The sequence below is a fragment of the Mustela lutreola genome, chromosome 8 (assembly GCF_030435805.1).
Source record: "Mustela lutreola isolate mMusLut2 chromosome 8, mMusLut2.pri, whole genome shotgun sequence".
In the NCBI taxonomy this organism is placed as follows: Eukaryota; Metazoa; Chordata; class Mammalia; order Carnivora; family Mustelidae; genus Mustela; species Mustela lutreola.
This window is the reverse complement of record NC_081297.1, coordinates 18,555,916-18,580,020: the sequence shown is the minus strand read 5'-3', so window position 1 is coordinate 18,580,020 and position 24,105 is coordinate 18,555,916. Positions and strand designations below refer to the sequence as shown.

General features: G+C 44.2%; 1 protein-coding gene across 1 annotated transcript in view; it reads right to left on the bottom strand.

Moving 5' to 3' along the window:
• The window catches only part of PIP4K2A (phosphatidylinositol-5-phosphate 4-kinase type 2 alpha), a 172,322-nt gene extending 156,232 nt beyond the window's left edge, over nucleotides 1–16,090 (bottom strand). Inside the window, exon 1 of the mRNA XM_059183941.1 lies at nucleotides 15,806–16,090. Within this exon, the coding sequence (XP_059039924.1) occupies nucleotides 15,806–15,949 (144 nt within the window). The 5' untranslated portion in view covers nucleotides 15,950–16,090. The remainder of the gene's footprint in view (nucleotides 1–15,805) is intronic.
• Nucleotides 16,091–24,105: the final 8,015 nt, after the last annotated feature.

The following is a 24,105-nucleotide window of genomic DNA, read 5'->3' as shown; positions in this document are numbered from 1 at the left end:
AAACAGGAGATATGATTAAGAAGCTTTATACACTCACGTGGCCCTTTTTGAAAGCAATCTGGCAACAGGTAGAAGAGCCTTAACATATTCATACCCTCCGACCAAGTAATTCCTCAAAACGGGAATCTGTTCTAAGGAAATCAACCAAAAAAGGAAAATGTTTTCTATAGGAAGATGCGGACTGCTGCATTCTTTATGGTAGCAAAAAAATGGAACCAATGTATAAACTATTAAAACTTCATTAGACTATTAGGCGGTCATTAAAAATTATCATTGCGAGGCATACATAATGATATGAGGAAATATACAGACAATATAATCTCAATGAGATTTTAAAAGAGATTGAAAAACACACATCAAAACATTGACACTGATTGCCTCTGAATAGGATGATTATGGTAACTCTTTAATACATTTATTTCTATTTTTCAAGTTTTCTATACAGAGTACATACAATACACATATTATTATATAAAATAAGTATAGGGGAGAAAGACAGACCTCCCTCAGTACTAATTAGAACTTAAATTCCTATGATATCATGAATGTCTCTAGTTCACCGACATAAACATGAGAGGGAAGTTTCATATAACACAAAATAAAAATGTTCACTATTGGCTGCTACTGGATCAAATCTTCACTGGCATGTTTTAAATATGCAAATATCTGATGCCAAAAGTGCAAGAGAAAAGTGAGGGAGACAAAAGGTTACCCTAGCTTCTCCTAACCTTTTTTTTCTTTTTTCCACTTAAATTTGTTCCTGTCCTCCTACTTTGGCTCCATGTGCCAAAAAAAGTAAGTACCTTATGGGTGTATCATAATTGTTTCTGAACAGTTCTTTCCATGCCAAAGCATTTTGAACTTTTCACCTGTGTGCAGACAGAATCTAATTTATGAATGGATTGTGTTCCAAACACTCATTTGTAAGTTGGCTGTTTGTTTCTATGAGGAAACTTTTCCAAGCCATCATGTTAAAGTAAAATCCTGAAGTCTTGGTTCTATGAGGGAGGGGTCCATTGAAAAGAAAGTTCCTTCTCAGGTTTGCAGGCACAGAAGAGAGCTAGAGCAAATTTTCAAAAAGGTAAAATGGATCTGGAGCACACCGAGATAGGCCATCTTGGACCATGGAATCTCCAGGAGTCGGGCAGACTCCGGAAAGAGACACGAACACACGTGATACCTGGGAGTGGGAGACAGTGGGACACAGCAATGCCAGGCAGAAGAAGGACCACTAAGGAAATCTAAGAGGACCATAAAGAAATGATGTTTCTGCTGATTTAGATGTGTCTTCAAACTTTTTAAGCATATTTATGCCTGGTTATCCCCCGGAAGCAGAACAACACAATGACGATGACCAGGGATTCCAGCCTGGGCATGCAGCTACGGTCAGTACAAATGTTTCTATTAGAATGTCATAGGTATTCCTGAAAAACTAAGTTCTGTATACACACCAAAAACACAATGTAGGGAGACTGGTCAAAACTTACAGAACTCAGCACCAGAATGCTTTAAAAAAAAAAAAAAAATGCCGGCCACCTAGGTGGCTCAGTAGGTTAAGCGTCTGCCTTTGGCTCGCGTCATGATCCCAGAGTCCTGGGATCAAGCCCTGCGTTGAACTCCCCGCTCAACCAGGAGTCTGCTTCTCCCTCTCCTTCTAACTCTCTAACCCTCTCACTTGCTTTCTCTCTCAAATAAATAAATAAAATCCTTTTGAAAATAAATAAACAAAATGTTAAATATATATATATATATATGAGTCTTCAAAATTGTTTAATTCCAGTTAAATACAGAAAGGACTTTACCTTTAAAAGTACAATTGTGAAGATCACCCGATGGAAAGACTGTAAGGAACAACCAGGGCTTCCGAGTTATCAAGATTAGGATAAAATGCACAAAGAATGGAGAGAACCACAAAATTAGGACTTCTAGGAATGAGGTACCTGGCCCCCTGAGTCACGAGGAAGAACAGGCATGAAATGAGCAAGGTGCCCAGTCCTGCTGTCCTGCCTGGACTGCTGCCTCTGGCTGTTTGTTAGCAGACTTTGAATCGAGCTGCTGTTCCTGGGATGCAGCGATGTTCCAGGAACACTGTGTCTGTACCAATGTCCACATCATTCCCTATTTGTTCACCTTGTGTAAACCACTTCACATTATAGAAACACAACACACATGTCGCAGAAAAGACAGCATAATTATACGTTTGCCAAAGCGGATTCTAATCTGTAAGGGAACTTAGTAAATCCCATTTTCTTCTCTTTTGTCTAGGCTAAACACCTCCTGAATGCTTCGTCAAGGATGCCAGCACGCAGGAATTTGACAAGAGCAATTTTGGACGCATGACCCGAGAAAAGCAGGGCAAAACAGGACAGTGGCTGGCACCTCCCCCGCCACCACCCCCCCCCATGCCCCTCAGAAGATGAGCTCCCCCCCCCTTGTCCAGGAAAATCACAAAGCGGGTGCCTGTCTCCAGCTAGTGCAGCCCTCCACCATAATGTGCAGGCTGCGATGGGGTTTCAGCCCACACGTTCCCAGGCGCCTGGGCCTTCTGGGGCAGGCTGTGTGGTACGCAGGGCCCCAGAGGTCACTGGTGGGTTGTAACACAGAACACCTTCCTCAAAGTGCAGGTTGAGAAAACATACAGAAAGCGTGTTTATTACAACTATAGATAATACTCAGCTCTGAACTTCAGGGCACCAGGCCACTTGCAAACACGATTCTAATCCTCAAAAAACAAGCCTAAAGAAATCAAACTGAACAGAAATAATGTCAATAGAATTATGGGCAAAAGAATGGAAAACGAATAAAACCAGAAAAACAGACCACAGGAAGTATAATAGTACCTGGGGGAAAAAAAAAGGTTCAACGGTTCCTTAAAACTGACACCGGCCCTTCCTGCTTTTGTACCTGCTACTGGACCCTGCCTATTACCTGTTTCCTCCAGTCTCCTCACCAGATTCATTACAATTCACTCTTCAAGATTCAACCCAAAGAACACGAACTCCCCCTGGGGTGGTTTATCAATCCTTTTTTGTGTGTAATGTCGCTGCATAAAAGTTGGGAGGACTGGTGCCACTCGAGGCTTGACAGCTGGCACTGACCCTCTGCTCAAGTTCCACGGGCAAAATCAAGGCCACATGGCAGGAGGGCCTGCTCCTGTGGCCACAGCTGGCTGGATCTTATGGCCACCAACCCTCTTTTTGTCGCTCCTCCTTTCTTAAGAAAGCTGAAATGAGGATCTGAGTGGCTAATTGCCCCCCATCATGGACCCGGATCTGGGGGCAAGTAAGCTTAGAAGCTGTGTGGGGTCTACTTGCACAAAGCAGCTGAGAAAAGCCAAGGTGCCCAGAGAAAAGGTTCATGAAAAGTGATGCAAAGATCAGAAAGACAGTGAGGAAGGAAGTCACTTTGGGTCCCAGGCTATGTGAGGCTCAGGTGAGGGTCCTGCCTTTCTGCTCTAAGGGGGACCGAATAACCCTGTTTTTCCTTCAGCTGATCAGACTTTCCTGTCATTTGCCACCAAATAAACCTTGAATGAGGCACTCCTGTTCATTCACCAATGTACCACCTTGTTCACATAATCACTGCCTATCTTTCCTGTAAGATTATGAACTTTTTCATTTGTCTTTCTTATTAGGCCTCATTAGAGAAAATACCAAAAAATGCACACCAATGATAGGTTATTGGTAGTAGAACTTTATTAGATATGAAAATGACATTTTTTTACAAAATGAAGGACTAGTTAAAGTTGGAGCATTAAAACACACTTCAGGATTCCAGTCACATTCGGGACATCAAATGCTGAGTTATCGATCAAACGCCGGATTGACCTATACGTTAAAACATTTGTGAAAACTTCAAAATTGGAAATGTCATTTCCACTTATTAGTTACACAAGTGCCGCTAATACAGGCTCTTTTTGGCTAAGAGCCCAAAAGATAATAACGGAACGGAGCAGGAAGGGCAAGAGAACTACTTAGGCAACCAAGCCAGGAAACCCAGAGCTGTCCTCCACTATCCCATCCCTCGAGCCGCCACCAAATCCAGCTGACTTCCAGAGCTTTCCTCAAGCAACCCGTTGTCTTTAGTGCCACTCCCAGAGGACAGCCCTGTCTCCCTGACGGTCCTTCCTCCGGTGGCCCCCAGGCCCTGACAGAGTGATCTGGCCCTGGGCCCACCACAGGCTCTGACCTGCTCCCACTCACTCACCGCCGGCCATCCCTGTCTCCTGAGAAACTCTGAGGCTCAGCTCCATTTACACTAATAGAGTATCACTAAGTTATGCAGCTCTAAACATCCTGAATAAAATATTTTGTAAACATCTTCTTGAAGACATCAAAGCACCGAGGAGGCAGGAGTTAGCTCGGCAGAGGCGAAGTGAGAGCTGGAAGCTGCAGCAGTCAGCTTAGTCAGGGAAGCCACTCTACTTCGGCCCTCAGGGCTCTGACGCTCTTGAGATGGAGACAAACAGAAGTCAGAGCCTAGAGCTGACCCAAGCTGGGGGATCTAAGAGGAAACCCTTTTTCCATGGGGCTAGAATCCAAAAGGGTCACACCCTCAGGGTAAGTACAAGCCAAAAATAAACCCATTCCTCCCCCTCCCCAGGGGCCTGCAGTCCAAATTTATATCACTGTGAGACTCAAAAAATCCCAAGCTATGAGTTTAGTTTGAAATGGCCTTGGTCTGTTGCACCCCTAGCCTCCCCTCTGCCAGATGGCAAAGACAAACAATCAGGACAAGAGGGCACGAGGGACACACTTGAGCCCTAAGATTCAGAGAATCCTTCCCCAAGTAACGTCCAAGGGGAAGCAGCAGCTTGTGGCCAACATAACCAGGCAAATACGGGAAAGAGGCGCTGGGACCACAAACCAGCAGAAATGTAACACAGCGGAACAGACCCCGCAGAGATTCAGGATGTTGGGATTAGCACCATTTTTACATCAGTCACAGAATCTTAAACTTAATGTACGCCAAACTTCTGACCAGAAATAACACCGCAGTGCCCTTTTCTTCAATAATGTCTCAGACGTTTAGAAAGGCATTCATTGTCTTTACGTGTTCACTCGGTGGCCATGCAGCACCGTGATAGCCTGCGAGAAAAGGGGTTTCCTCACTCAAACTCCTCTGCACTGTGCACGAGGCCAAGTTCTTGCATGCCACTGCAGACAAAGCCCTTTCTCTGGCAATGGCTCACAGTTACCCCACACCTCTTATCACCGCCGTGCAGCAAGTTCCCCACTCCCCACTGCAGTGCCCAACCCGCCAGCCAGATGCTCTAAATATCAGGCTCGATCATAGAAGAAATGAATTTTACATGTGGGTGAAAATTTCCTGTGGGAGGCTCACAGTACACCAGCTGAGCACGAATGGCCTACGGTTTATGGACACCAGCTTTGTCCAGTCCTTTGATAGTGTTTATTGGGCACCTACTACATTCCAGCACTGCTCTAGGTACAGGGACACAGCTGTAACTGAGACAGCCGCAGCTGCTGAGGAATTTAACATCCCAGTTGGGGGAAATAATCCATAAACATGGAGACAACTCAGTTTCCGATGGTGTGAAGTGTCACAGAGGAAACAACAGAAACACGAGTGGCTTTACAGGCAGTCGGAGAAGCCGTCCAAGAAGACAACCCTTTAGCTGAGAGACTAAAATGACAGCCACACAAAAACCTGAAGGAAGACCATTCCAAAGAGGAAAGTAAATGCAAAAGCTCTGTGTGTCTGCCCTGAGGTCAGCTTGTTTAAGGAACAGAGAAAGCCCAGTGTGCCTGGAATGAAGAAGTCATGAAGACAGTGGGAAACAATGAGGGCAAAGAAGGAAGCAGAGACCAGGCCAGCAAGACCTTGCAAGCCACAGAGAAGAAGAGCCTGGGGTTTGTGCACAATGCAACAGGAAGCCTCTGGAAGGTTTTCACCGAAGACGTGAAATGACAGGAAGATCACTCTGCTACCACTGTAGAGAATTTGGATGGAACCAGCATGAGGGGTGACTACGGGCAGACCTGCTGACCATGATAGTGCTCTGGAGAAAGGGAATTCGTATGGGAAAGAGAGAAATATGCAGAAACGTGCAGGACTCAGAAATGGTAGTGGTGATAATGAGAAAAGAATCAAGGCCGGTGCCAAGGTTTTTGGCTTGAGCAGCTGGGGAGATGGTAGTCCATTCACGGACAGGGGAAGAAACTGGCGAAGGGCGTGACAGCAGGTGGGGCAGAAGGGCAGGAGGAGATGGAGAGCCCTGTCTGGGTCACATCTGAGATGTCTATTCGGTTTTGAGGGAAGAGATCTAATAGGAAATTGAATAGAAACCCAGCAGGGAATTCAGAGCTGAAGGTAAAAACTTCTCAGTCATCAGCATGAAATGCCAAGAGACTAACTAAGATGGTGTGGATAAAACATGCCTGGTTACAGACCACGACGCCGGAAAGAGCTCTGGGCTCTCCCACTTTTAGAGACGGGATAAAGGAGGAGGAACCTCGTATGGAAGGTCCCGAGGAAGGAGTGGGGGGTGAGGCAGGAGGAAAACAAGAGAAGACATGAAAAGGGGACCCCTGGATTTGAAAACAGGAGTGTCGCTTGTGCTGTGTGCTCGGAGCGGGCAGGATGAAAGCGAGGCTGCAGCTGGTTCAGGGAGAGAGGCGGGGAGAGAGCCCGCAGCTGCGGACGGACAACAGGAGGCAGGTGCAGTAGACGAGGCTTTTCAACTTCTGCTAGAAAAAGGAACGGAGAAGCAGAGTGGACACTAAAGTGAGGGTGTAATGCCAAAGGAGACTTCGGTGACTCTGGCTGTTTATTTTGTTTTTAAGGGGCGAGGCCCCAGCGCAGGGAGCGCTGTCCACTCTACAGTGCTGCAGGGCTGGCAATCGTCTACACCCTCGCTGTCCAGCTCCGGAGCTACTACCCGGGTGTGTGGCTGTTGGGCACTCGACATGAGACTGTACCTCATGATTCAGTTTTAATTCGGTAAAATGTCAATAGCTATGTGTGACAATGGCTTCCAAACTGGACTGTGCGGCCCTCCAGCACGTCTGGAGTTTCCTGGATTCAGCTGTCCATAAGTTAGCAGCATGCGTGGTGGGAAGTGGCTTCTGTTGGCCCAGTGTTTTCCTAAAGCATGAAAGGTTGCCAGATGGAAGAGGGCAAAGGGGCAAAACACTAGAGGAAGGTTTAAGGAGAAAGAAAAGGGTAAGAAATGGTTTCAAAGAGCGTATGTTATGATTTATGGTAAATCTTAAAGAGGCCCTCACCGAAACTGTTGTTAGGTTTTTCAGAGGCAAACAACTGGCTACTGGCCCTTTAAAATCTGACCTCCAACCACCTCTTCTACCATCTCCTTAACATTTCCCATGTCTATCTACCTCTGTGGTTTTCAATCTCGGTGGTTGCAGCAACTTTGTCTCATCCATATTTGCCCTTTACACAGCATGTACTGGGTGCCCTCAATCAAAAATTTTTTAAAAGATGATGAGGAGAACAAAAACAAGTTGTTCTGGATGGAAGTGAGGTCGGGGCTCAATTCCCCCCACCAGCTCGATGCCCCCCACCCTCCCACAAGCTCAGCCCCCTCCTACCAGCTCAGTCCCCTCCCACTACCCTCTGAGGCACCTCCAAGGAAGCTCAGGGTTTGAAACCAAGTATTTGCCCTGGCCATGCTTCTCAAGCTGGCATGAGTTCACAAACCACCTGTCTTATTACACTGCACATTCCATCCCGGAAGGTCTGCAGAGAGAGGCCCACGATTCTGCGTTTCTCACAGGCACCTGGGTGATGGCTAAGGGCACCATTCTGTAGATTACACTCTTGATGAGTGGCAAGGTCCTACATCACAGTCACACCAGACCACATACTATGTACTTTTAGCAGTTTGTTCCTTTGGCCATACATACCTATCCCTGCCTTCTCTAGAAGGGAAATTCTACCCTATCTTCAAGGCCCTCTCAATGTCAACTCCTCTTGAACTCTTCTTCCAAGAGTCCTGGGCACAAGTAATCGTGATCCAGGCCCTGCCTCCATCTCCTATCACGTTCCCTCTTTCTCACAGTGCTCCGGCCACACAGGCTTCCTTGCAGTTTCTAAGAGCCACCACTAGCTCTGGGCCTTTGCACAAGCTGTTCCTCCTACCTAAAATGCCCTTCCCCCAGATATCCCAACCCCTTTATCTCCTTCATCCTCCCTGTTTATAGTCTGACCCCAGCATTCCTAGACACACTATTATTTATATATAAAGTCTGCATCTATGTCTCTCTCCCCTGTAGTCATGATCAGTTGGAGGGCAGGGTCCACAATATATTCATTTTTGCATCCCAAGAGTTTCGCACAGTGACACGGAAGGAAGGAAGGAAGGAAGCAAGGAAGGAAGTTAAAAAAGAAAGAAAGAAAGAGCTAACACAATGTACAACTAATGAATCTGAATGAAATTTTTGACACCTCAAACAACCTGATCTGTAGTGGAAGCATTAAAGATACAAGAAAGGACATTATAACAAAATAGAGAAATTAAAGTAAGGGCACAAAGATAATTCTAAAAGGATTAATTTGCAACTCCCTAGATGCTCAAGGATACAACTGCAGCCATGACTTTGTATCTATGAACAATGTTCATGTAACATTAATTTAACATGCACTCTAATAATTGCTCACGTTTTCTCATTTAAAACACTTTTTAAAATGTATTAATGACTGCTAACATTCATTAACAACTTACTATGTGCCAGCAACTCTTTAGGTATCTTACAAGTACAGACTCATCTCACCCATACAGCAAATCTCTGTACTAGATACTATTATTATCTCTTTTTACAAAGAAGGAACTGAGCGAGAGCCCAAATGACTTTGTCAAAGCCAACCAAACAGTGTGGCACCACGTCCAAGCTCTTAACCATGGCCGACAGGTGAAAAACTGTATTCAAAGAATTGCTTTGAATGTAAAGGCTTATCTTTAGGTAGGTTACTGTCTTCAAAATCCCTACATTTTTCTTTAATAAGTTTTGTGTGTGTGTATACAAATACACACACAAAAAATTTATTATAATATGCATATATTATAATATACAAAATATATAATATATGCATTTTCTTCCCACATGCTTTGAATATATGCAATGACTTTCTTCCTATAAAGGAAAAACTGTTTTAAACACATATTAATAGGTAATACTCCATATTAATAGCTTACAGTCTGTCAAAGTATAGCTTTTAAGACTAAAGAAAAGAAGGGGAAGAATAGACTAAGGAAAGCACAGAAATGACTAACTCTGAGGCTGGCCCAGGCAGCCAAGTTCAATGGTTGTGGGTACAGGTCTGAATCCCACCACCTACTAGCACTGTGTGCTCAACAGGTATTAATTTCATCTGTGCACGTTCCTGCTACGTATTATTCTTCCTGGCTGCTGCACACTCTCCCCCATTTTTCACCCCATACCCACTCCTACCTTATTCTTTCAAGAGTTCTCAATTAGGTTCCACACCTCCCAAGTGGTCCATGGACAGAATTCAGGGGATCCCTGAACTTGGTAACATGCAGCTTTACGTATTTTCATTTATTCATTCAAAAGCATTATTATAGGAAGGGGACCACAGCCTTCACTAAACTGCCATAGGGGTACATGGCACAAATGTGGATAATAGTAGATACAGGGAAATAAGCTAGGAGGTATTTTTAACATTTCAAAAAAGGTAACAAATCTGGTTAGGTTGGTAGAGATGAGAATGGAAAGTGATGGAAGTGAGGAAAATACCTTGGTAACCCTAAATAAAATGGCATGTTCCACCTTCCTTCTACTTCTAACCTTCTCAAAAGAAATGCTGTCTCTATTTCCATTCATTTGTTCTCTAACTCTTTAAGCTCGCACACACACACGCGTGCGTGCACACATACCAATCAGCCACTGTCAGGAAAAGTACATCCCTGAACATCATGGTCTCCGAAGCATTCATCTGCTGGCCTTCTTGCAGAGTTTGTCTTGTTTCCTGTTTCTTCTTCCTCCATCCCTCCCTCAAAGCCAGTTGTTTTCCTCGGAGACCTACTTTTACCCCCGTTTTTAGCAACCCAGCATGGACAAGTCTCCATTCTCCATCTCAGCCTTAACCTTGCTCCTGAGCTATAATTCTACCTTCTAACACTCCCCACTCCCGTGGGCACTGTCCCTAGAATATCCATTCACCATCACCTGCAGATTAACACTTAATGTATTTAAGTAACCTCCAAGCCCAATATGAGGCTTGAACTCACAACCCTGAAATTAAGAGTCCCATGCTCTACCAACTGAGCCAGTCAGAAAATTTTTTTAACCTTTTTCAATACACAATTCCTTCTCCTAACTCTACAATGGAGTCACCATTCTCCCAAGGAGAGTCATCGCATGCAGTCAGGGGACAAATCCTGGGTATTTCTCTTTATTTTTAGCCCTATGGCCTTGCTACTCAACATGCGTCCCAAGAACCAGCACTGTCATCACCTATGAGCACAATAAATGCAGTCTCGGGGACCCACCCCCATACCCCAGGACCTGCTAAGTCAGAATCTGCATTCCTTAAAGTGTTCTCAAGTGATTCATACACATATTAAATTTTGAGAAGCACTTCTCTGGTGCTTATGAATATGTTAACAGCCTAACTGTATCTGAACTTGAACATTTTGGGGTATCAATTACTAACTCCCTATTATGTGCTAATTACAGTTCTAGACTTTAAATACATTATCTTACTTAACACCCAGAATAATCCTGTGATAGAATCATCATCGTTTCTATTTTCAGAATGAGTAAATTGAGGCTCAAGTGGATAAATCATCTGTTCAACGAGTCCATAATTGATGGAGGCAGGATTTGAACCTAATCTGTCTGACCACAAACCGTTTTTGCCAAATTGCACTAATTCCCTTAAATTCCAAAATTTGTATTTCAAAGGGTATGTTGGTCGAATTAATTACTCAGCTTGACTGCATTTTCTACTCAACTTAAGGTAGGTTTTGTTTATTACAGTTCTTGCTGAAAGTCTTTCTAAAGGCAGAGCAGACGATCCTGGTTTAGAAAGAGAAATCGCTGCCTTGCCACGGGCATCATTCTGAACACTTAAGTCCAGACTAAGGTATTTGGGAAATGGAGAAAATGTATTCTTTTCTCAGGATCTAATCCTAAGTGTGAAGGGGCATAAAACTGTTTCCTTAGTAATAAATGCTGTGTGTCTGCTTGGCATTCTTCTTTGCTCTACAGTAAAGGGAAGAAATAAAAATAGTGTGAGACTGAGGAGCCTGGGTGTCTAAGAGTCGGTTAATCAGCCAACTCTTGATTTCGGCTTAGGTCTTGATCTCAGGATCGTGAGTTCAAGCCCGGCATTGGAGCCTACTTAGAAACAAAAACAAAAACAGTGCAAGACTAGAGCTTGAATGAATGGTTTTTTTGGGTTCCATTCAATAAGCTTCATCTAATGTCTAGCTAATTACTATTTTAATTGCCTCATTATATCCCATTCAGTCAACATGTCACAGTCACTCATTTCGTTTTTAAACCTAGTTTCCTTCTTTCATTTTTTTCAATGCCCAAATATAAATCCACAAACCTAAAAGATGTCACTAGTTCTCCAATATAGTATTTACCTAATTCAACTCCCAGGACTTGTTGAGAATATAACAAAAGCTACGATGCTCTACCCAGAAAACTGCACATTTGCCCAAACACACAAAACACAGCACCCAGACACCAAGACAAACACCCCAGCTCTACCACTAGGACAGATACCAGCCTTATAACAGCCTATCCAGGCCCCCTCCACTCTTATGGGAACTGTTCCAAAAGGCAAGAGCTGCTTCCACCTTTTCCTAACTGCTAGCCCAGGGCGATGCCAGATCAGTCAGAATCCCTCCATGGGATTTTTATAACTGAAGCAGAGACAGAAAGTCCCTTTTTTGGGGTGGGGGGGCAGAAAGTACAAAATGTTAAATTCAGGAACCATTAGTTTCCTGCCCTGTAGAGGAAACCAGTAAGCCTTGGGCACGGAGAAAGCCAAAATGGACAGACAAGTCCCGATAGCACCCAAGCACCTGGTTCCAATTACTGCTGAACCCAACCCTATTCCTGTTCTCTAGGTTTGGTTACTAATTGGTCCTTGCACAGGACAGACCTCCAAAACCCTCCTAACAAGTAAAGTTTTTGGCCAAGCTCATTCACATTTCTACAGCTTTCCACAAAAGGAATTTAACATTTATACTGACTACTTCTAAATGCTATATTTGTTTTCGACAAGTTTTATATCCTTTAATTTTTTTTTCTATACAGATGAATTCCTTTAGATATTTAATTAGGTCTTTAAATACTAATTTCCAAAAGGCTCACATTTCACTCTCCATAAAAATCTTTTAGGATATCTCTTTAAAATAAGTCTTGGCTTCTCTCATGCTACATGCTCCACACACTATTAAAATATAATTTTAGAGAGCTAACTGCCTGATCATTTTTAGTTTAATTCCAAATGTAACAAGACAAAATTGCCTGCTTAAGTTGTCTTTTTCCCTTTATGTATTCAATTATATTCCCTGCTTAAAATACTTAAAATAAAAATTGGCTGGGATCCATTTACTGATGGGTGTTTTAAGTTAGAAAGCAGTAACATATCAAATTCACCACACAAAGTCAGGCTTATTCTTGTCATTGAGAGTTACCACCACAATGGACTTGGAAATTTCCACCTTAATTGCCAGTTTTTACATTTCAATTAAATAGACTTTAACTTCGTAGACTGCAATGCAGTCCAATTCGGATCAGTCCAACAAACTCCTAGTTCACACCTCTCTTACAATCACCACAGATTTCTTCAAGTCACAGCCTTGAAAATTCCCTGAATGCCCCTGCATTTTCAAGGTTACAATAGTAATGCCACTTTTGTTCTATACCATTAACTACTGCTAGTCTACAGATCCTAACATAATGCTATGAACCCAGTGGACTATAAAAATGGTTGAATCTCGAAGTTAGAAAAATACTTGGAAATCATCCAGTCCAATCACCTTACTTTCATAGATGCAAACATCAATGCAAAAACTAGTTAGTTATCATGCCCAAGGTCAGCAGAATTAGAGAAAAAATTAAAACATATGTACATTGAACATTTTACCAAAGTATGTAGGTTCCCAATCCCCATATAAGATGCCTCCATGATAAATATATATGAAGTTTTCCTTTAGTGCTACAAATGTACAGTTGTTGCTAAATATCCGTAAGACAAATTCAAATGAATTATAAAAGCATGAAATTGCTATATTCATAAGAAGTCTTTTCCCATTAATTGTGGTCACATTAAAAACTCAGGAGAAATCCTGATTTAAATGATCTGCTCTTTCTCTGCTAAGCTTTCTCAAATGTCCCTAACATACACAACAGTAAGCTTGCTCCTTCTTAATAATGCTGACGTAGTTTATTCTCATATTATACTGTAGACTTTGGTCATATTTGGTCAAGTTCATATAAAAATGTTTATCTAGTATTAAACTTTGTTACCTAAAATGAAATCCACCAGAAACACATGGCATCTTGGTGTTTAGATTTCATAGTTATACACACTTTTTATTCCAGAAATAAAGAAAACAGACAATTTGAAAAAGAATGCTGTGAAACAGAACATTCTTATGTCAGTGAAGCCCTCAAAATAAAGATATTTGGATGAAAATATGGGCAGTTTTAGTCATCTTTTGCACAGTGACTGGTACTATTTGCCTACTACATCTTTGTTCGAAGAATAACATGGTTACATTACATACTAAGGAAACTTGAGTCCTTGGGATGACTATACTGAGAATTGCTAACTTTTCTTGAAAGCGAAAGAAAATAACATAAAAGGTACCATCTACAAACCATACATTATATTTATAAGCCATAAGTAGTTTTGAAAATTCCAATTAGCAAGAAATTCTAAAACAAATGTAGCAATTCATAAACATAAGGTGCAGTATACGTGGTTAAAAGAAAATATGCATAATTACAAGATTTTGTAAAGTAAACTGGAATTGAGACTAATCCCCAGAAAGCACACTCTTTTTCCGCATATTGTTGGCACTAATGCTTTACTACATTAAATGCTCACACACAAACTCACCTGACCAAAACAACAGAACTCTCAAGGAGATAAAAGCACGAATAAATATAGAACAATATTAATATTTTTGAAACAGCAACTAACATACATAATTTTTAAAGCTTAAAAGAATTAGACATAACTCTAAATTGTAGATTCATTATAGAGGGAAGATTCCATTTCACTTACTACAATGAAACTTCGGAGAGTTTAGAGGCATTAACATAGGCGCTTGTAAAAGCTCACGTTCCTAATTGCTAAAGAAGTTATCAGGAAGTTAAAAAGAACGTCAGTGGATTAGGCATTCATCTTCTTTCACACAACTCATTTTCTTAAACAATTCTTAAACACAATCATTTCATGCAAGCACAGTCAATCCTGATATGCTAGTTCACCTTTTCCCCAGCTCAGCCCGAGAAAGGAAAATACAAATATGATGCTTTTGAGCCATTTTAAACAACTTCCTTAAACTGAGAATGGTCTTCTGTCATTTCTATTATGCTGAAAAGGGCACACAGACATCCATAGAAATCAAAAGTACAGCAAGCAAGCTTACACTCTTCCTCACATGCTAACTGACTGCAGTGGTAAGGTCATGGTCAAAATTCACAGGCTCATTTAAACTTTCATGGCTCAGCCAACAGCTCCTATCGTGTTTCCTGATCCTAAGGAGATTAAAACCGCAGGAGTTTCTCGCAGTAAGATCAGCAGGAGGCTATTTCAGACCCTCAAACCGCAGTCCGCAGAGTCCGCAACGGCGCGTTTCCCACCACCTCCGGCTGTGTGTTAAGCTAACCTTTCAGTGCGTTCTCCTCCGGCCTTTTAAACAAACCCCCAAAACGGGTGCGGCCAACTCGAGACCGCTTTCTGTCAGCGCCCGCGGAGACCCCCTCCTGCAGTCATTCCCCAGGCCGCCTTTCCGCAGTCGGTGACTTCGGCCTGGCTCCCCAAGGTGGGGGAGGAGGTGTGGGGAGGAAGACTCCCCGCCAAGCAGCTCTTCAGCCCGCACAGCGGCAGGGTGATGCGGGAGAGGAGCAGAGGAAGATGCTAAACACCAGTGCCAGTGCCATATTTACATGAGCTTTTTCTTTGCCAAAAAGATTCCTTGTATCCAATGATATGGCCTTTAAAGGAAAAAAAGGACCGAAGCACTAAAGCCCTGACCACATCTCCCGATCTCCAGTATTCTCACCCCTCTTGCCCCGCGGGGAGGCTCCAGACGCTCCTAGCCTCGCACAGGTACACCTGCCAGCCAGCGGAGGACCCGACTGCCCCCGCCACCCGCTGCCATAAGGGAGCGATGTCCAAGACTCAGACCCCGGCAGCCCCCGCCTGGGATGACAGCCCAGGCGGAGCCGTGCCCCACACAAACTTCCCAGTTGCCCGGCTGCAAGGACCCGCCGACCGACGGACGAGCGCGCGGACGGGGGACCACACTGGTCCCCGCCGCAGGGTTCAACTGCAGATGGGACCCCTCGTCCTGCACCCGGCCCTAGGTCCAAACGGGGTTCAAGGGGCGCCCGGGGGACCCGGAGAGGCGGGCGCGCGCCGCGGGGATGGGGGCACCAAGGCGCCGCGGCGGGCGGACAACACCGGAGAGCGAGCAGCCGGAGGGCCGGGTCCCCGCTCCGGCTCCCCGCCCCGCAGCAGCTGCAGCAGAAGGAGGAGGGGAGCGAGGAGGAAGAGGAGGAGGAGGAGGAGGAGGAAAGGGACTGCGCGCCGCAGCCCGAGCCCTTACCGAGTGGTTTACCCCCCACATCAGGACGCTGAGCAGCGGATCGCTGGCCCGAAAGAGCTTCACTTTCTGCGCTACGAAGTGCTTCTTCTTGGTCTTGGTCTTGCTCGCCAAGACGGAAGACCCCAGGTTGCCGGGGGTCGCCATGGCCGCCGCCTCCGTCCCCTCCACCGCCGCGCTCCCGAGGCCGGGGACCCGCCCTCTCTTACACGCCGGCCGGGGGAGGCAACCGCATCCCCCCGGCGGCGGCCCCGGCGCGCCGTGCCCGCTCCGCCCGCTTTGCCCGCTCGGCCCGACAGACGAGGGAGGCTGCGCTCTGCTCGCGCCCCGGCCCGGATCCCGCGCCCGCCGCGGCTCCGCGCTCTGCCCGCGGCTGGACCAGGCGCGCCGCGAGCGGCTTCCGCGTTGGGCGCCGGCGTCATGACGCAGGGGGCGGGCGGGGAGCAGCTGCGGCGCCGCCAGGCGGGGCGCGGCCGCGGGACCGTTAAGCTGCAGCTTAGCGCTCGGGCTCCGGCTCTGGCTCCGGCTCCGGCTCCGGCTCCGGCTGCGGCTCCGCGGCGGTCCGGCCGCCCCCGGTGTGCCCGCGAACTCCAGGCGGCCGCTCCGGTCCCGCTGAAGAGGCAGGCGAGGAGCGGGAGGCCTCGGGCTGGGCAACCCCCTTTGCTCCCCAGGGAGAAAGGGAGGAGGAAGGACCGAAGAGTGCGGAGAACCGAGAAGAGGAGCCCCCAGAGGCGGCGGTGGGGCGAAGGAATGAGGCTCAGGGAACCGCCACTTAGCGTTGCCAGGAGTCCGATATGCTGCGTGGAGACCGGGGCTTCCCTAGCAGCAAGGGAAAGGACCTGGGCACGTCGTTGGCCACCTCCCAGAGTGACACTGACGTGAAGTTACACTCCTATTGTGCCTTTAACTTTCGGGCCTTTTATACACTGGACTGCAGACCTCTGCCCTGTCTGAGTCCTGCAGAAGGGGGACGCCCACCCACCACACTGGCTGTCTTTCCTACCCCCACCACCGGGCAAGACCCTGGATTTCTGGTTCACAGCCCGTGATTTCGCCTGGAGACTCATGCCCCAAACTGCACCTTCTACTTCAGCTCCTCGGCAAGGTCCCTTACATTTCTTCCATTTATCCATTCCACTCACCTTCCACGGATGCCTGTTCATCGTCTTCATCCATGTACACCTTAATGCTGGGAATAAATGACCCACTCAGGAAGCTGCCGTTACAAGTGTGTCTAAACCCAGTGCTGTCCCCAAACCTGCCCTGACTCGGCCCACTGGGCAAACATGTTATCTATTGTCATTATTACTCGACTCAAATATAGTGGAGGCCCACTGTGTGCTTGGTGATGTGCTTGGTTCCGTCAAGGAGACCAAGGGTGACAGACCCTCATCCCTTGAAATGCTCAAATCTCATAAAATGTGGAGTACTTGCAGATAACCCATGTAATCTCCACTGACCTCCGGGAGTTAAGTGCCTGGGTGAATATCTCTACCTCAGTTGTCCATAGGCACCTTCTAAAAGTGTCCAAAACTTAAATGCATTTGTTTTTTAATGTCTAAAATGGAGACATCTGGTTGACTCAGTGTGTCGAATGCCTGCCTTTGGCTCTTATCATGATCCCTGGGTCCTGGGATCTAGCCCTGCAGTGGGCTCCCTGCTCTGAGGGGAGCCTGCTTCTTCCTCTCTGCCTGCCTTTCCCCCTGCTTGTGTGTGTGCTCTCAAATAAAATCCTAAAAAAAAAAAAAAAAAAGTGTCTAAAACCAAGTTGTCTCTTTATATTCTATTGGAAATGGCATTCCTATCATTCAGTTACCCCAGCTAGAAATTCATTTGTTTAACAAATTTTCATTGATCCAGGTTTGAAAGCTTAAAATCATCACTGATTACTGCTTCTCACTATTACTCCACATAAACCCCTTTACCAGGTCCTGGCCTTGGAAACAGTTGTGCTCAAATATCTCTTCTCTAGTGCTTTCATGGTCCTCCTGGTCAAAATCAATCTGTTCACCTCAGTGCTTCCATAACACTTGATTTGCTTTGTAAGTGTTTCATTGTACTTAATTGTGTATCATTAATGTAATCATTAATGCAAGACAGTGGGCGTGCTGTGAACGCTGAAAAACTGGATTTAGTGATGACAACGTGTTGAAGGAACCTATAGGAAGGGGAGATGGACACCTGTGGGGACGGTCAGACGTAGGAGAGCAGGAAGATAAGGGTTTGTGCACAAGACGTCATCCCTGTCCAGGCCTGTCAGGAGCATAGACATGGAGATGAACATCTATGTGCTATTTTTGGGTAGTAATGAGCAGAGAAGTACCCGTTAAAGGACAATTTTTTTCCAGCTTCATTGAGTTGCAACTGACATATCACATTGCATAGGTTTAAGAAGTACAGCCTGATGTTTTGCCATGTATATATGGTGAGATGATTAGGACAATAAGCTTAGTTAACCTCTCCATCACACCTAATTGCTTAGTGTTTGTGCCACGTATGTGATGAGAACATTTAAGATCTGCTCTTTTAGTAACTTTCAAGTATATGTATGATACAGTATTGTTAAGGGATAGAATTTGGGGTGATTTAACTTTATTTGAATGGCACTCTAGTAAATGCCATTCGTGAATAGGTCATTAAATGATTTTGCCAATGACCTTTTGCATTAACTTTGTCCTTTGCAGAGGGGGTGTGTGATGCGGAAATTCTAGAGTCACAGAAACGACCACAGAAAATACCTAATCCACTTCTCAAATGATATACATCAGACAACTAAGATCTAGATTTAAGAGATTTCCTAATTTGTTGGCAAATAATAAATTCTTGAAGGCAGAGTCCATGTGGAAGTCACTCTCTATTCTCCAGATGAACCTAACATACTCCCTTTCTGGTAGCACCTACAACAAAGTTTTGGTGAACAAATGGTAAGGAAATTTTCATCTCTAACTACAAAATTACACAAAGTTTTCATGCCCAGTAAATGTTTGTACCAAGTTCCATTCAGAAAAGTTTATTAGAAGATTAGGCTAGGGGAGGCCTAATATTTAAAGTTGAAGGTTAGGGACACCTGGATGGCTCTATTGGTTAAGTGTCAGACTTGTCTTTGGCTCCCGTCATGATGTCATAGATCATGAGTTTGAACCCCAGGGTGGGCTCCGTGCTCAGCGCAGCATCTGCCTGAAGACTCTCCCTCTGCTCTTTCCCCCACGTACACACACTATCTCTGTGTCTACAATAAATAAATAAATATTTTAAAATTAATTTTTAAAATAAGGTTGGAGTTTGGGCACCTGGGTGGCTCAGTGGGTTAAGCCTCTCCTTCAGCTCAGGTCATGATCTCGGGGTCCTGAGATCGGGCCCCACATCGGGCTCTCTGCTCAGCAGGGAGCCTGTTTCCCCCTCTCTCTCCGCCTGCCTCTCTGCCTACTTGTGTTTTCTCTCTGTGTGTCAAATAAATAAATAAAATCTTTAAAAAAGAAATAAGGTTGAAGGTTACATACTACATGGATTTTGCAACTTAACAATTTGATCGCTTTTTTCCTCGGAGTTTGTGCAATAATGAAACAATGCATATGACCTTCGTTCAGCACCACATACATTCAGGCAGCTTGTGTCTGTTCAGGCAGAGTTGTAGCACCCCAACCACCAGCATGTCTCGAGGGTCTTGACCAGAGGCGTGGCTAGAGAAAGAAGAGCTAAGAAATCTGATCTCAGGATGTATGTGGTTATGTTGGTCAGGGGGGATCTGCTCTCATTTGTTTGCATTTGGCCTCTTGGGCTGTTCATCCAAGTGCCAAGTTCATCACAGTTGCAAGAAATGCTCTAGCAGCCAAATTCACTGCAAAGAAGGAAGGAAATGTCAGGAAATCGAAAGGCAGATGCTCACTTGTCTCTGCTTGTTGTTACTGTTGTCTTTGTTTTTCTGTCTCTTTTCTGTCTCTTACCCTGTCTCTTTTCTAACCAGTTCTATTTACTAACCTCGAAAAGTATGGCGAAAGGGTGATGTTGACTAAGGTATACACTACCAAAAATGAAAATTGAAATTAGGAGATGCTCTGCTTTTATATTTTATTACCCTTTTCACTAAAAAGCAAACAAACAAACAAAACAGAAAAACAACCTTCCTTTGGTGAATAATTCCAATTAGAATTCTTCATTGAGTCATTCAGTAATGCTGTTTGGAAGCTTTTATGCCTTTCCTTGCTGCATAAGGAAATCAAGGCAAGATGTGGGACCATTCCCTTTCATCTAATGTAGTATCATCCAGAGCCTTGCCAGCCAAAATGGTATTATTTTGGAAGACCATTATTAAAATCCATAGAGTTGAACCCAAACAAACTGTAAGAAATGGGATTCAAGAATTCAATTGCGACATACGAATTACTTTTTCTTTAGTGGGAGGCTTGACAAGAGGCAGCCCAGCTTGCCATCCAGGAGTCCCGAGGGTCTAGCTGTGCTGTCCAAAGCCCTCCAGGGCTCGCTGTGTTTTGGCGGCAGCTGGCAGGGCTGTCCACCCGACTGAAATATTGATAGTGATTCTTCTGGCTTCTCCAGCTGGCCGGGACTTCCAGGACAGTGGTGGTAATTCCAGGAATCTACCACTTACTTGGCAGCTCTTCCGTTGGCCTCACTTAGAGAGACTGGATAGGGAGAAGACTGGACATAGAGGAGCCAACATAGGGAGCGACCAGGACCCCAGCCTGCCTCGCTTTCTCTTTCCCTCCCCAGGCCTCTCTGGCTTTGGAACCTCTGTGGAGGACAGGGCAATCTCTGATGGCATTATATTTTTATTACTCACACCTTTATAATAGAAATAGAAATATCCAACATTGTGAGAGCGGTAGATCCAAATAGCAGACTGTAATGCAACCAATAAAACTTGTGTTTTCAGAGAATATAATGACCTAAAGTAATCGGATGCTAATATAAGTGAAAAAAAATGAGATACAAAATTGTATATAAGTATGGGTTTTTTTTTTTTTTATTTTACTTATTTGACAGAGATCACAGGTAGGCAGAGAGGCAGGCAGAGAGAGAGGAGGAAGCAGGCTCCCCGCTGAGCAGAGAGCCGGATGCAGGGCTCAATCCCAGGACCCTGGGATCATGACCTGAGCTGAAGGCAGAGGCTTTAACCCACTGAGCCACCCAGGTGCCCCTATAAGTATGGTTTTGACATCATAAAATGTGTGTATGTGTGTGTATATACTTGTAAAAGACCAAAAGAAAATACATCATACTGTTAAGAGTAACATATGAGGGGTGAGGTGTTGGATGAAGAATGATTTTAAAAATATATTTCTGCATTTTCTAAATGTTCTAAACTTTATTTGTGTTATGTTTATAGTAATTTTTTTTACATGCAACCATCTTCCTGGTTAAATAAATAACACAGTAATAGCATTTAACATACTGGCCCATTCCTATAACAGAACACCCTTTTAAGTTATTCTTTGCTATTTATTATAGTTACAGTATAATTTTGGCAGTGTTGAACTAGGTTTGTACTGGAATGGGCCATTTTCCAATATGTAAGGGGAAGAGAAGCTCACAGAGTTCCCCCCCCCCCAAAAAAAAGCAAAACTATAAATATGAGGAAAATAGAGATAGAGCTTTTCTCATCAATTGAGAATCATATTCTCAATGCTTAGGACCTACCCTTTTTTTTTTCTTTTCTTTTTTTAGAATAAGTTTGAGAATCCAGGGGCACCTGCTTGGCTCAGTTGGTAGAGTATCCAGTGCTTGATCTTGGGATTGTGAGTTTGAGCCTCATGTTGGGTGCATAGATTACTTAAAAATAAAACCTTAAAAAAAAACTGAATCCAAAAGAAAACTATAAAATTAATATTAATAATAAACATTTTATTAACTGGCTACAAAACATGACATAGGACAGTCAAATTTATTCCATTTATTCAAAAATGTCACTACATTGACAAGTATTGGTGAATTACCACTTATTTTACAAGTATACATAATGATTGATTTAAAAAGATAGTATATAGCTAACCAAAAATGAAATATTAGTCAAAAAAGTCTGAGAGCAAAATTATAAAAATATTGTCCAAAATATTTTACAACAAGAGTATTGTATTAAATGTGAGTTATGAATTCCTTTTAATACATTTGATACAATGAAGGGGTGGAACTCCTAAAATCAAGAATGCCCAATACTTAAGAGAGCCTTTCAAATGCTCTGGGAAGAAGGAAGGTCTATTCTTTGTTGATCAACAATGTCCATACAAATCTGTGTGACCTTCAGAAGCCAAGGCTGACTGAAAAGACTGGAGGTATCAGATTTTAGTCTGAGCCCTTTTCCTGATTAAGAAAAAGGTCCTCCATGTCAAGAAGCAGGAAGCAAGGGGACCCCACATGTGTGGAGGCTGATGAGGACCCTAAGTGGGGAGATAGAAAACCTTGCAAGGTGTCTGTGAACTTGCCCCAATCCCTTATGGTGGTGGCACGAGTTAAAACTGACTATTGTTGAGGTGGTTGGGATTTTCCTCAGTTATTTATTTTTCCACTAACACTTCAGAAACATGCATTTATGTAACTCCTAATTATTGATTGCACCTACTGTGTGCTAGATGGTATGCTAAGTTCTACACATGATTTCTTCCCTCACAGAGTTTATGGTCTGAGAGGACACAGAGCAGAAGTAAAGGGATAATCCTACAATCACAGGCTGTGACCAGAGTTCTGAGGTTAATAAACCCAGAGCAGGAATAGAAAATAGGTAGAGTGTCAGAGAAAACCTCACCAAGGAAGAGATCTATAAGCCTGCAAGATAAGAAGCATCAGCCATGGAAAGAATGGGGCCAAAAGTGGCCATCTGTGTGAGGACCTCCGTTCTAGAAGCCAGAGGAAGCCTGTGTTGACAAGGAAGGCAAGGGTCAGGTCATTGAGACCCTGGCAAGAATCTGAATTTTATTCTAAATGCCATAGGCGCCCTCGGGAAGCTAATAATTTGTTTGTAAAAAAAAAATCTCAAAGACTCCTATGAGGAGAACAGACTAAAGAAACGTGAATGTTAAAATAGGGAGAGAAAAAAGGAAACTATACAGGAGACTAAGTAAGAAATAATGGTGGCTCAGACTGAAGTCCTGACAATAAAGATAGAGAAAAAAAATGGGCAAATGCATCTACAAGGGGTGGTAGTGTCTCAAGGTGCATGGGAGCCCAGAAAGCACAAACTTAGCCTCGCTGCCCAAAAAGAGCCTAGAGCGAGATCTCAGTCACTCCTGCATTTGTGTTTTTAACCTTCCTGCTCTCAAGGGACATTCTGGCTTAAGTACCTGTTTTTCTTTTCTTTTTTTTTTTTTTTTTAAGATTTTATTTATTTATTTGACAGAGATCACAAGTAGGCATAGAGGCAGGCGGTGGGGGGTGGGGTGGGGGGGAAGCAAGTTCCCTGCTGAGCAGAGAGCCGATGTGGGGCTCAATCCCAGGACTCTGAGATCACGACCTGAGGCAAAGGCAGAGGTTTGAACCCACTGAGTCACCCAGGCGCCCTTAAGTACCTGTTTTTCTTAATGAGAAGGCGTGTAAAGAACAATCTTACCCTAAGTCTGCTTTAATGGTGCTATTTTTAATTCGAAAACACGCTATGTTCCATATTGATGCTACACCAAGGAAAACCTAGAGAAATAATCAATGTGTATATGGAAAATATACAGTCCATCCACCCAGGGGGAAGAACTGAAGCGGGAAAGAGGAACAAGGGGTCCCGGTAAGATGCCCATTCCTACCCAGGCTATTTCCACTTCCTCCCTCACTGCTCTCAGTTCCTGAAATGGACTGTTTCTGCCTCCTGCATAAGCAGGAGCAGCCCCAGAGCAGTGAGGGGGCGTCCTATGATGGTATCCCTCGAACATGACTGTGTTCTTCACACCCTTTCTCCCAAACCTGGGGAGCACCATTTCCACACCCCATTTTGACCCCAGAGAACAATCTAGAAGTCTGCAAATCCACTGACCTTTCTCTCTCACCTGTATGGAAACCTCAGAATTCTATGTGTGAGTTTTTTCAGTTTTGAGTTTGGGTGCTTAGTATGTCAAGTTCTGGTTCCTTTCAGTCTTAATAATTTGGTGTCTGTCACCTTATGGAGACCTGTCTTAGTTATGTTCTCGGGTCTCCTAAAGTCTTGAAAGGAGGGGAGTTGGGTTTCATCCTGTTGCTTGGATTCAGAGGAGCTCCTTTGAATTTCCCCTATGTATTTTTAGTGCCTGCTAACATCCAAATGTTATACTGAAAGGAAGCTATAGATGAAATCATCGTTACATAAAATTCTAGGCCTGAATTTTAAA